The 13,163-nt window shown below is 52.1% G+C and overlaps 4 protein-coding genes across 4 annotated transcripts; 1 reads left to right on the forward strand and 3 right to left on the reverse strand.

Annotated features, from left to right (window-relative positions):
* Positions 1-16: 16 nt before the first annotated feature.
* Positions 17-802, forward strand: MSY001_0644 (uncharacterized protein; the record flags this gene model as incomplete). The annotated part of the gene is made up of 1 exon (XM_018885718.1): positions 17-802. The coding sequence occupies one exon, from the start codon at positions 17-19 to the stop codon at positions 800-802; it is 786 nt and encodes a 261-aa protein (XP_018739263.1).
* Positions 803-812: 10 nt separating this feature from the next.
* On the reverse strand, positions 813-4,283 carry MSY001_0645 (uncharacterized protein; the record flags this gene model as incomplete). Its single annotated transcript, XM_018885719.1, has 1 exon — positions 813-4,283. The coding sequence occupies one exon, from the start codon at positions 4,281-4,283 to the stop codon at positions 813-815; it is 3,471 nt and encodes a 1,156-aa protein (XP_018739264.1).
* A 163-nt stretch (positions 4,284-4,446) lies between these two features.
* Positions 4,447-10,120, reverse strand: MSY001_0646 (uncharacterized protein; the record flags this gene model as incomplete). Its single annotated transcript, XM_018885720.1, has 3 exons — positions 4,447-6,201; positions 6,531-8,103; positions 8,406-10,120. The coding sequence occupies 3 exons, from the start codon at positions 10,118-10,120 to the stop codon at positions 4,447-4,449; spliced, it is 5,043 nt and encodes a 1,680-aa protein (XP_018739265.1).
* A 1,200-nt stretch (positions 10,121-11,320) lies between these two features.
* On the reverse strand, positions 11,321-12,403 carry MSY001_0647 (uncharacterized protein; the record flags this gene model as incomplete). Its single annotated transcript, XM_018885721.1, has 2 exons — positions 11,321-12,252; positions 12,343-12,403. The coding sequence occupies 2 exons, from the start codon at positions 12,401-12,403 to the stop codon at positions 11,321-11,323; spliced, it is 993 nt and encodes a 330-aa protein (XP_018739266.1).
* Between the last annotated feature and the right edge of the window lie 760 nt (positions 12,404-13,163).

Genomic DNA, 13,163 nt, shown 5'->3' on the forward strand with positions numbered 1-13,163 from the left:
CCTCCGCCGCGCCGCCATGACGGAGGACGCCGCTGGCGCAGGCGCGGCGCTAGACGGTGCCGAGGCGCCTGATACGCTTGGGCACACCTCTGTGTTTCCGCCACCGCCCTCTGTGTATCGCCATTTTACTGAAAGGAACCTCGCGTGGCTCGCGCTCCTCCAGGAAGCCAAGGCGACGCGAGCCCCGTCGGACGACGCAGATGCAACTGCACGCCTTCGCACGCAGACCGAGATCCTTGCGAAAGCCGTCGGTGAGGGCTCCGAGCTTGTGCCACCGGATCTGGATCTCGAGATGGAGCTGACGCCGCCAAATGTGGCGTGGATCGAAGAGGACGGCGGATTCCAGCTCTTTGGCCAAAGATGGCCTATTCCTGACATCTCGCCGTCGCTCAGCCAGTTGGGCCTACCGGACCTGTGTGGCGTGGATACTGCAGGCTCTCGTGATTACCGCCATGCACTGCATACACTCCTACATACACTCCTCCAGACGTACTGGGAGCTGATAGGCGACTTGCTACGGCCCGTGCAGCCGTACGATGTGTGGGTTCCTGCGCCTGACAGCGCTGAGGCGCCAACGCAGGGCACATGGCAGCCATCATCCCATATTCAGGACCGTCTCAAGCACATGGAGACCACGGTGATCAACTTTCAGTACTTGGTCAACCAAATGCGTCCCGCTCATACGCGCGAGGCGCTACGGCAGCTGCTCGCGGCGCAGGTCGAGCGCCGTCGTACGGCAGCGGCACAGCTGCGCGCGCAGTGTGGCGCGATTCGAAGCGAATTGGAGCACTTGACTATGTAGATACCCGTCGCTAAGGCACAGCATGTCCGTGCTCCTCCAACACCTCGCGCACCAGCCCTACGGGCGTCGCACGCCGCGCACGCTTCGCAGGGTGGCATACTGCGACCTGAGCCGGCTCCTCACCGGGTGCCCAGGCCACGACCGTATGGTTTGCTTGGACCTCGCTCGCGACGTATCGCATCGGCGCAGAGGACGCCGTACTCGACATGGTCCGCAGGCTGCCGACCAGCACCAGCTTCGTTTTAGCGCGACTCAGCATGACATTAATGCGCCGCCGATCCCGCAGCAGCTCCCCCACTACACCGGCCTCGTTTGATCGCACAAGCGACACGAGCACGACGGACCAGTCGCGGCCTTGTGCCTGATCGAGCGTGAGCACCTCACAGGCGCACACTGCACGCAGACAAGCAACTTGCTGTCGATACGGTGTCAGCACACCCATATCACAGAGCTCAATGCCGCCTTGTACAAGTGCGTGAACCAAGGCACTCACGCATGCGGCTTCGCGCTCATTGTCCAATGCACCATCTTGGCGGCGCTCAGCAGCGTCCGCCGCATCTGTATTGACCCAAACGACAGGGTGCGCAGGCGCGAGTGCCTCAGCGAGCCATGGTGCAGGCGCCTCCGCACTGCGCAGGTCAAGCGTGGCATGCGCGACACGGTCGTTTCCGCATTGAAGTTGCCCGTCGTATACGAGGCCATTACTGAGCGACATGATCGCCTCGTTCATGCGGTACTGCGCACACAGCGCGGTGACAGCCTGGGGGTGGGCCGTGCTTAGACGCTCAAAGAGACTTGTTGCCAGACCATGTGCCAGAGCATCAGGATCGCGCACGAGCGGCGGCAGCTGGTGCGAGTCACCCACCAGCACAAACCGCTCACACAGGCGCAGTGGCCCCAGGGTCGTTGGCAACGTAATCTGGCTTGCCTCATCCACGATGCACACGTCAAACGAGCGGTGTGCGAGCGCAGCGTCGCTCGTACCCAGGCACGTAGCAGCCACGAGCGGCGCAGAGGCCACATGCGCCTGTAATTCCTCAGCGCTTGCGTCCGCGGCCACCTGACGGTCGAGCGCACACGCCTGGACTCGCGGGTGAATGCGGTGGACGGGGCCGATGCGCACGACGGGCACGTCGAGCAACTTGGCCACGATCGTGTCGACAGCCGAATGTGTGTGGCTGCATAGCAACACAGACTGCCCAAGCTCCAGAAGAATGCGTACCAGTACGGCAATAGTCGTTGACTTGCCAGTGCCGGGCATGCCGAGCACTAGCGCATAATCCTGGGCTGTCAGCGCACGCTCCACAGTGGCGCGCTGCAATGCATCACAGGCGTGTGCGTGACGCTCGAGGCTCAGGCGCGTACGTTCACCCAGTGGCACCCACGTCGGCGCACGCAAAGACACGACGCGCTCGCGCAGCTGCTGTACACGTCGCGGCGCCTGTGCGTAAAAGAGACAGGCCAGATTATACCGCGGCACGCTCATCATCGTCATAAGCTCGTCGGCATCAAGGCGGAAAGTGAGCGGCTGCGATGTGGACCATCCGTTCCACGCGCGAATGTGCGCGAGGATGTGGGGCAGGGGCGCCTCGGTGCGGATGTGCACGCGGTCCGCGGATACGCACGCGATGCGCCCGCGCGTGAGAAACGTAGGCTGCGGTGTATGCAGGGCCAGGGCGACCATGTCATCTGTGCGGAGGTGTGCCGCCTCATTGTGCACGACGAGGACGCAGCAATCGTCGTCAGCGTGCTCCAGCTGCGCGTCCAGTATGCAACGACCGCGCTGCACGCGCTCAGCGGGGGCAAGCGTCCACATTTCGCGCTGGTACATCTGGAGCGTGCGCTCCTCGTGCGAGAGCAGTGCGTCCCATCGCGCAAAAAAGGTCGTATCAGTGTGTGTCAAATGCTGTGTCGATGCACGGTACAGCTCCGCAACCGGAGAGTCGGTATCAGACACTTTCTCGACAGCGCAGCGGTACAGAAGGCAGGCTTCGCGCGCATAGCACCGCTCGCACTTGTACGCACTGTCAATGGTGGGCGGTAGAAACGGCACCGGCGCTTCCAGGGGCTCGAGTGCAGCCAGCGCTACGTCGTCAAACTCGTCAAAGCTGTCGACAGAAGTGGGCGAGGTAGGCACTGGCGTCGGCCCTGCAGTGCACGCTATGTTGAGTAGCACATCAGGCGCATTAAGTGGCGGGAGGGGCGGCATAGTCCGGCGGTACGCGGCCATCTCGTTGCGCGCCAGAATCAGGCTGCGCACTTCTTTCGTAGCGCGTGGGATTCGGCGGAGCACCCCCGCCTGGGCATAGAGGAGCAGGCCGGCGTCGACAGGCAAGCCGTATTGATCTGCGAGCAGCAGGGTATAGAGGCTCGTCTGCGCCATGTGCTCCATACTGGTCGACACCCGGCCAGTCTTGACCTCAACAGGGAGTAGCGCGCGCGTCGTGCCTGTGTCAGTACGGAACACAGTCTCGACAACAAGATCCACGCGGCCTTTGAGGCCGTACATGGGGGACACGACATCACTCTCTGCGCCGAGGATGCGGACAATTTGTGCGTGCACCACAGACTCCGTGCGTCGGTCCTCGATCGGGCCCCATGGCCCAGACGCGTCGCCAGCATCGCGCGTCGCCAGGTACGAGCGGCCAAACGCGACGAGGCTCGGTACCGCCGCCCACAGATCCTCGCGAGCCTTGGCCGTGCTGGCCTGTACTAGGACAAGTGCCGCGCGCTGCAGGCGCAGCTGGCGCTCCACCTCAGCCGTCAGTAGTGCGTGTGTAAAGTTGCCGAGGTGCGCCCACGCGGCGGGCGCCTCGGCTCGAGGTGACACTTCGCTGAATTCCTTAGTAGGGGCTTGCTCGGCTAGTAAACATGCCTGGAGAAGGCCGTGGATCATTGTGCCGAGGACAGCCACATAACTAGCATCGCTGGGTGAGCGAACGCGTTCCTGAAGCATGGGCTTGCGCATGCAGCTTGTAACACCCGCGAGTCGAGAAGCAGAGATGATTATATCAGGATGGTGGATCAGCAGGTGGCTCTGCTCAGGCGCGGATGCGGGGCCGAACGTACCGAGTGTGATGGATCGCACACCCTCGACCCATGCCCATGCGCCGATCAGATGTACCACGTCGCCCGCTTGCACCGCACACCCATACCACTCGTCACGCAGGTACGCACGTCCAGGGACTGGAGACTCATCCGCTCCAGCATACAGGCTCTGACAACGCATAGGAGGAGCACCGAGCGGATCAGATGTGAGCGTAAGTTCCAGTACCTTTTCAGGCCCGGACCCTCGCAGACTCGCGCATGCATCGTCTTCCACTGCCAAAATAGTCGCTCGCACAAAGCTTCGTGTTGCATTCGCATCGGTCGCGCGCTGGTGCAGTGACGAGCGCTCGGGCTGGCGGTCGTGTCGACGGTGCAGATGGGGCGGTACTGGACGCACCGATGTCGTCGCTCTAGCGGAACTTGGTATTTGCATTTGCGGTATCACGGCAGGTGGTCTTGACACTTTCGAGCATGAACTAGGGAGCTCGCTGAGAAGCTGATGCAGAAACGCATCCTCGTCAGCAGGCCCCATCCACGCGCCGTGGCTCTAGGGACGTATACACACATTTTCTCCACATGATCCCTTGCTATATACCCTAAAATATTGTGCCAAGCACGCGCTTCCACATTGGCTGCGCACGCTTCTCGGCCTGCTCCTGCTCAAGTACTTCGTCGCCCACAGATTCGCGTCGGCCCGTATGAATATCCATCTCTCCCAGGCGAACAAATCGTGTGCGCGCAAATAGCTTATACACCAAGCCAAACACGATGACAATGACTAGCGAGATCATGCCATTGAAAAAGTTTTCCGCGCGATCATTCCCATTCATGCTAGCTTCGCCAATAGGGAATGCGCTCACATAAAAGGTGGCAATCACGACCAGAATACACAGGGAAAGACCGATGTAAGAGCCGATGGTGCCGAGCGGCGACGCCCATGAAAGCTGTCGCAAGGTCAGGCCCTGATACTTCCACGCGGCGCGGAAACGAATGTGACACAGGCAAATAGAGCCCCATGCAAAAATGGCGGAGAGACCAGAGATACTCAGCATCCAGCTGAAAATGGTGCCTTCGTTTGAGGCATAGATGAGGAAGGCGAGCAAGCCAAAGGCCAGGGAAACAATGACCGCCGGGAGGGGGCGGCCAGCACGGTCCACGTACTTGAACAGGCTGGGTGCAAATCCCTGCTCGGCCAACGACAGCATCGTGCGGCTTGAAGCATAGACGGATGAATTAGCCACCGACAATGTCGACACGATAATGACGGCATTGACAATGTGAGGAAGGACCTTGATCTGACCAATCCTGAGTGCAATCACGAATGGTGAGGTATGAGGGTCATAGTGACCGTGGCCGTTCGTCAGACGAGGATCATTGTAAGGCACGACAAATGTTACCAGCAGCAGTGACAGAATGTAAAACAGCACAATACGGATGACCACCTGCTGGCACGCTTTCGGCAGAACTTTGCGTGGCTCGGCCGTTTCTGCCGAAGCCAATCCAACCAGTTCTGTGCCCGCAAACGCAAATGCCACGCCCGTGAAGGATGAACAGAATCCTTTAAACCCAGCATTGAAGGCCCCCGGATTGTGCCATGTGCCCGTGCCCAAGTACTTATTGCTGGGTGTGCCGCCACAATCGATACATATAAGTGTGATAATGAGACCCAGTACCGTAATGACTTTGAGGGCTGTTGCGAAAAACTCAAATTCCGCGTATCCGCGAACGCCAAAAAGATTGATCGCCGTAATGACAAGGAAGAAAATCATGATCCATATACCAGGTGGTACTTTTTGATCGGGATCCCAGAATTGAATGACAATGGCTGCAGCTGTGAACTCAAGCGGCATGACAATGAGCCACTGCAGATAGTAGTTCCAGCCCACCGCAAAGCCCCACGCAGGGTCAACGAATCGCGAAGCATAGGCAGAAAATGCACCAGACACAGGCAACGTTGATGCAAGCTCACCCAGACTGAAAACCACACACATAATCATCACACCGACGATTAAGAAATTGATAATCAGACTTCCTGGGCCACCCGTGGCCAGCTCACTTCCGGAACCAATAAAGAGACCTGTACCGATACCGCCACCGAGAGCGATGAATTGAATATGGCGGTTATGCAAGTTCCGCTTCAGTGCCGACTTTTCGGGGACAACCGCAATACCTCCATTGTCGGTATGAACCAGGCTAGTGGCATTCGCATAATCTTCGTTGCCTAGCACGGCTTTGTCCCCTCCTTCTTTGACGAATTCGCTCGCATAGTCCGGATCAGCGCCGAACTGGGTATCTGCGCGTTTGAAGCTATCGGCCCAGCTAGAAAAGATTCCCATGGTAGAGCCTGCTAGCTGGGGAAATTCTTCGATTCCCCATCTTTATGGGGCGCGTAATTTTGCGCAGTTAGGCTCACTTTGCTCCCTTATCTCGGCAAATAGTTGATAACCGAAATGACCTGTCTGATTGGTCAATACACAGTTGCCAGTTTCTCCACAGCCGCGTTGAGCGTTATCGATTTGTTCGCAAACTATCTTGTCATTCCAGCCTATCGTTGAACATTCCAGCCATGCTGAGCAATTATGCAAGCTGAACCAAGTCTCCGCAAGTACACACGATGACGCTCGTCCCCTTACACAGTCTTCACGTGTCTAAGATACAATAACTAAAACAGAGCATCGACAATTTTTTTCCAACGAGGTCGTTGTTGGAGAGCCCGACGCTCTTGTTCGAGTATCACGTCAGGCTCAGACGGTCGCAAGCCAGAAACCAAGTCGATATCTCGGAGCTTAACAACAGAAGACCGTGTGAACAGTTTGTGGACAAAGAAGGAGAACAGAATGATGACTACAGAAAGATAATTCTGGAAGAAATTCTTCCCTCTGTCGCGTGAGTCCATTTCTCCTTCTCCAATGGGGAAGGCAGAGGTATAAAAGGTAGCCACAAGAACCAGAAGGTTTACCAAGACGCCGAAATAAGAACCTAGTTCACCCAGGGGTGAGGTCCACGGAAGTTCGTTCAGCGAATGCCCTTGTAATCGCCAGGCTTGCCGGAAACGAATGTGACCCATGCACAGCGCCGCCCAGAGGATGATCACCGAAAGACCTGTAATACTCCCCAGCCAATTAAATACCTCATTTTCTGAAGCTGAATATACCAAAAACCCCAGCAAGCCAAACAAGAGAACTACCACGTAGCCAAGCCAGGGACGTCCCTTTTTGTCTTGAAAAACGAGGAAGTGCGGGAGAAACCCATCCTTGGCCATGCTGTGCACCAGGCGACTGCTTGAATACAACGCCGCATTTGCCACAGACACAACCGATATCAAGATGACACCATTGAATATACTAGGAAGCGCGTATATATTGCCTTGCTTGATGGCAATCACAAATGGAGAAGCACGCGGATTCGAGCTAGATCCTTGCAGTCTCGGATCATCGTAAGGGACAAGTAGCGTTACCATAAACAAGGACAGTATAAAAAATAGAATGACCCGGTATACAATAAACTTACAGGCTCGGGGTAGATACTTATGCGGATGCCGCGCTTCGCCCGCTGTGATACCAACGATCTCTGAACCACCGTAGGCAAGCGCAGCAAACGCAAAGGCGTTACTGAACCCTTTAAACCCATTTGCAAAGGCTCCAGGATTATGCCAGGTGTCGGCGCCAAAGTAGTGCTTTCGAGGCGTACCACCGCAATCAATCACAACAGCACAGATGATAAAGCCAATAATTGCAAGCATTTTGATTGAAGTAGTGAAAAATTCAACCTCGCCGAAAAACCGTACACCAAACAAGTTTATAAGAAACACGGATGCCATGATGATCGCAACCCAAATACCCTTCGGTACATGTTCATTAGGATCCCAATACTGAATCACCATGGTAGCAGCAGTAAGCTCAACAGGGAAAATAATCAACCATGTCAGCAGATAATTCAGTCCCACGGCAAACCCAAGGGATGGATCCACGAACCGCGTCATCAGGCTCGAATAAGTTCCGGCTCGCGGAAATGCTGCTAACATTTCACCCACAGCAAATATAACAGTCACGACCATGAAAGCAAGGATGATGAAGTCGATCATAAGAGAACCAGGACCGCCTGTAGCCAAAATGTTTCCTGAGCCAATAAAGAGACCTGTGCCAATACCACTGCCTAGAGCAAGAAATGACAAATGGCGCGAATCAAGTTCGCGTTTAAAATCTTCACTAGGTACTCCCTCTTGGTTTAGCTCAGAGCCGGTAATAATATGGCTCTCTGCATCATACCTGGATGGACTCCTCGATCTTGAATTGGAAGGGCTGCAGCTGGGTTTCACGCCATGACTAGGGCTACTTTTATGAGACATAGTTTTTTAGCGTGCAGCCAGTGAGCATGAACTATGCCGTGGTTCTTTTTCGCACAACGTGGGAGGCAAGGCGCTCGTCCTAATGGACGCAATTTGCGGGGTACCAAAACCGTCTCATTCCGAAGTTCGTATTTCAGGCACGTGACAGTGAAGCAGCTAGGGAGAGCACAAAGTGGTATACTACATCAGAAGATAGCCGACAGACACCGCTTCCACATCGGAAGGGCACGCCATTCCGCACGTTCTTGCTCGAGCACTTCTTCAGAGACAGGATCCCTTCGACCTGTCTGAACGTCGATTTCATCGATGCGAACATAGCGAGAACGGGTCCAAATTTTATGACCGATGAAATAGAGCAAAACAACCGGGAGTGAAAGCATGTTTTCAAAAAAGGTATTGACACGGTCACTTCCGTTCATGGTTGCTTCATCAATAGGCCAGGCAGAGGAATAGAATGCAGCCATAATTACCAAAATGTTTAGAATTAAGCCAATCCATGAACCCCAAGCGCCCAAAGGTGAAGCCCACGGAAGCATTTTCAGAGAATTGCCTTGACGAATCCAAGCAGTGCGGAACCGAATGTGTGCATAACAAGTTGAACCCCAAGCAAAGACCGCAGAGAGACCCGAAATACTCAAAAGCCATGTAAACACGGTGTTACTGTTGGAAGCATAGATTAGGAAACCCAGGAATCCAAAAGCAAGACAAAGCAGTACAGATGGTAGTGGGCGGCCCGCTCGGTCAACGAAGCGGAAAAGTTTTGGAGCCATACCTTGCTCAGCAAGAGAGAGAAGTGTTCGACTGCCTCCATATACTGAAGCATTACCGACAGACAAGGCAGATAGCAGGATAACTGCATTAAAAATCTGGGGAAGCGCATGGATTTGGCCGAGCTCAATGGCAATCACAAAAGGAGAAGCCCGAGCGTCGTTGCTTGAACCTTGAAGCCGAGGGTCATCGGCAGGAACGATGAGTGTGATCATGAACAGAGACAAAATATAAAATAGCAAAACACGCAAAAGCACCTGCTTGCTAGCTTTTGGAATTGCCCTTCGAGGGTTGGATGTCTCCGCAGCAGCCAAACCAACGAGTTCTGTACCTGAAAAAGCAAAAGCAGCAGTAATAAATACCGAGCAAAAGCCTTTAAAGCCATACAAAAAGGCATCCGTGGTATGCCAGCCTCGAGCACCAAGATAGGTACCAGAAGGAGAACCACCACAATCAATAACAATTGCGCAAATGATGAACCCAATGATACCCAACACTTTGATGGTTGTCGCAACAAATTCGAATTCGCCATATCCACGTACGCCGAAAAGGTTGATAAAGGCAATAATGAGCCAAAAAATAGCAATCCACACTCCTCTAGGGACTTTTTCTTCTGTATCCCAAAAGCTGATGAGGATAGTCGCTGCTGTAGCTTCCAAGGGGAACGCCACAAGCCACTGAAGAAAATAATTCCATCCCATTGCAAAACCCCAGGAAGGATCAATAAACCGTGTAGCATAGGTCGAGAAAGCTCCAGTCACAGGGAGAACAGCTGACAATTCCCCCATAGCAAAAATAACAGGTATAATCATAACGGCCACGATAAGATATGCCACAATAATGGAGCCAGGACCGCCAGTGCTGAGATTTGACCCAGAACCGACAAAGAGACCAGTACCAATACTTCCTCCAAGGGCGATGAACTGAATATGGCGACTCTTAAGAGTTCTCTTCAGGCTAGTTTCTTCGGGTACAGCAATGATCCCACCATCCTCTGTTTTTACTGCCACAGTGGTGTTGGCAAATTCATCTTTTCCAAGAGGCTGTTTTTTCTCACTACCTGTATCAGAAGGCTCTCCGCCAAATGCTGGCTCCTTGCCAACACCAGTCTCGGCTCGCTTAAACGAATTGAGCCAATTTTGAAGGGCTCCCATTGAAGCACAATAGTATGAAGGTATAGATAGGTAGACGGTTTCACAGTCCATCTTTCTGCTTATCACGCGCCTTTGAATTCCGCCGGATTATGTAGCATTTAATTGGTTATAACTGTTTGCATGGAGCAGTCGACCCGATCTGGGTTTGTGGGTCGATAACTACAAAAATTCGCCCGTGCGGATTTCATCACCTGACAACAATCTCTTAGGGACACAAAACTTGGGGAGAGGAGTACCGCTCCTTCGGAGGCAAATATTTTCCCATAGCTGTACAAGAACAAAACACTGTTATGAAGATGCTTTTTTAGAACTACACAGAGGCTGTTGGCAGGAATACAGGTGGTAGCCTTTAGTGCAGCTGCGAGGCAATAGAGTTATGAAAACTACCTATTGTGCACCTATTCATTCTTTTCACGTTGTAGTGATAAGTGTCGGGAGTTTTGCATTAGCACGTTTAGCCGATATGTGCAGCAAGCTGACTGGTGTGTCATTTGGCGGGTGAATAATAGCTTCTATATAACTTTCTCATGTCGTGGAGGCGATAGTAACATTTTCTATATTGAGCCTATCGATCCGTACTTTGTCGCAACTATGCTTACAACGTGGCTGATCTGTCTTGGATTCTTATTTGTTTTTGCCTATAAAGCATCAGCTGAACGTGGCTTTCATGGTATGGACGTGGATAATTATCTCTGGGCTTTGACAGGCTACTGGCAAGGGATATGTGATGGCCAACACGTTCACATTCACAGCTCTTTTAACAAACATGTCTATGTCAGTGACGTGCCAAGTTCTCTCGATATGTCCGACACTATGGATGTGTACAGTCTTTATATATGGGCTCATGAAAGTGCGAAGGGAGGACTTTTGACTCTTTGTACCAATGAAGGTTGTAACTCAACCTCAGTCATTCCTGGAAAAGCAACATGCTATCCAACGGAGGAATCCTTCGTCAACGCTACATTGACAATGTAGCCTTAGTACTGTCAAATGATAAAACGCATGAAGGCAAACAGAAAAAGAAAAAAGGCATCTTGAAATGATTGAATATCACATAGCTAACATAGCCCAAGCTGGGTATGTCGCCAAACAAGAGGCATTGAGGAATAATAAATCATTTAAGTCTAGCCTTGTTGCCACTATAAATGCCGCAAAATGATCATATTGAGAGGAGGTGGGTATATAAAGTCGCAAAGCGTTTTAAAAGAAGAACGCCAGAAGTTTTTTGTGAAAAGGTAAGGCACGAGACTCAGCACGCTGTTGTTCCAGAACCTCTAAAGGCTCAAGATACCGCATGCCAGATACCAAGTCGACGTCTTCCAGACGAACAATTTTAGTGCGCTTAATGATCTTGTAACCAAATAGCAAGCACATGAAAATGGGTAAAGAAAGCATACCGAGGAAGAAATTGTAAACTCGGTCATTAGAGGTCATGTCTCCCTCACCAATAGGGAAGGCCGACACGTAAAACTGCGCGACAATAACCATAACGTTGAAAATAAAGCCAATGTAGCTGCCATATACACCCAGGGGTGAAGTCCATGGAAGCTCTTCAACACGGCGTCCTTGCTTAGCCCAAGCTGCGCGGAAGCGAATATGACCAAGACAAGTTGCGGCCCAAGTGAACACGACGGAAAGACCTGAAATACTCAAAAGCCAGCTGAAAACTTCACCCTCATTTTTAACATAAATAAGGAAGCCCAGTAGGCCAAAGAGCAAAGCGAACAAGACGGCCATAAGTGGACGACCGGTACGATCAACATACTTAAAGATGCTGGGAGCCTTTCCTTGCTCTGCAAGCGCATGGATCATACGGCTGCTGGCATAAACCGAAGAGTTTGAGACAGAGATAGCTGAAATTGCAATGATAGCATTTATGATATGAGGAAGAACATGAATGCCAGCACTTTGGACTGCAATGACGAAAGGTGATGTTTTCGGGTCATAAGAGTTATCGCCATGAAGAGATGGGTTATCATAAGGAACAAGCAATGTCACGATGAATAAGGAGAGCGTGTAGAAAATAAGCACTCGGTAAACAACGAGTTTACAAGCACGGGGAAGCTGCTTGCGCGGCTCGCTAGACTCAGCTGCAGCCAATGCCACGATCTCAGTACCACTAAACGCAAATGCTGCGGTAGTCAAAACACTGCAAAATCCCTTAAAACTGTTGTGAAAGGCGCCCGGTTCATGCCAAGTATGAGCACCCATGTAAGAAGTACCTGAAACACCACCACAGTCAATAATGACACCACAAATGATAAAACCGACTAGGGTAAGCATCTTCAGAGATGTTGCAAAAAATTCAAACTCAGCATAACCCCTTGCTCCAAAGAGGTTAATGAAGATAATGAAAAGCAAATATATGGTAATGATCACTCCGTTCGGCATGTGTTCAGGTGTGTTCCAAAAGCTTACCACAATGGCAGATGCAGTGAACTCCAAAGGCAAAGTAATGATCCAATTCATAGAATAGTTATAACCGACGGCGAAACCTACCGCAGGATCAATGAAACGGGAAGCGTAGTCCGAAAAGGCTCCAGGGACAGGATAGAGAGATCCAAGTTCACCCAAAGCAAACAGTACCATCAAAATCATAAGTCCCATAATCGTATAGTTGATTATAATACTTCCTGGTCCGCCTTGATATAGAGTAGATCCAGATCCAACGAAGAGACCAGTGCCGATACCACCTCCAAGAGCAATAGCTGCGAGATGCCTGCTTTTAAGGTTTTTTTTCAAAAGCTTCTTCTGTGGTGGTGAGGGGCCGATGGAGTGTGTCTCATACGACTTTTCATGATCTTCTTGGGACGAATCCTGGCCTGTTCGGGAAGGCTTTTGAGAAGAAAAAATAGATTCCGTCTCTCCCTCCGTTTCGATGGCTGGCTTAAAAGAGTCAATAAATCGATTGAGGGCTTTCATGTTGCCACAATAAGTGGACTAGTGTTGATATATAGTCAAAAAGAATGTTACAAAACTGGTGGGGAAAGGCAAGGCCCTGACTAGATATGAAATTTCGAGTAAAGGGGAAGTCAATTTTTTA

The sequence above is a fragment of the Malassezia sympodialis genome, genomic scaffold, assembly GCF_000349305.1.
Source record: "Malassezia sympodialis ATCC 42132 genomic scaffold, msy_sf_3, whole genome shotgun sequence".
NCBI classification, from domain to species: domain Eukaryota; kingdom Fungi; phylum Basidiomycota; class Malasseziomycetes; order Malasseziales; family Malasseziaceae; genus Malassezia; species Malassezia sympodialis.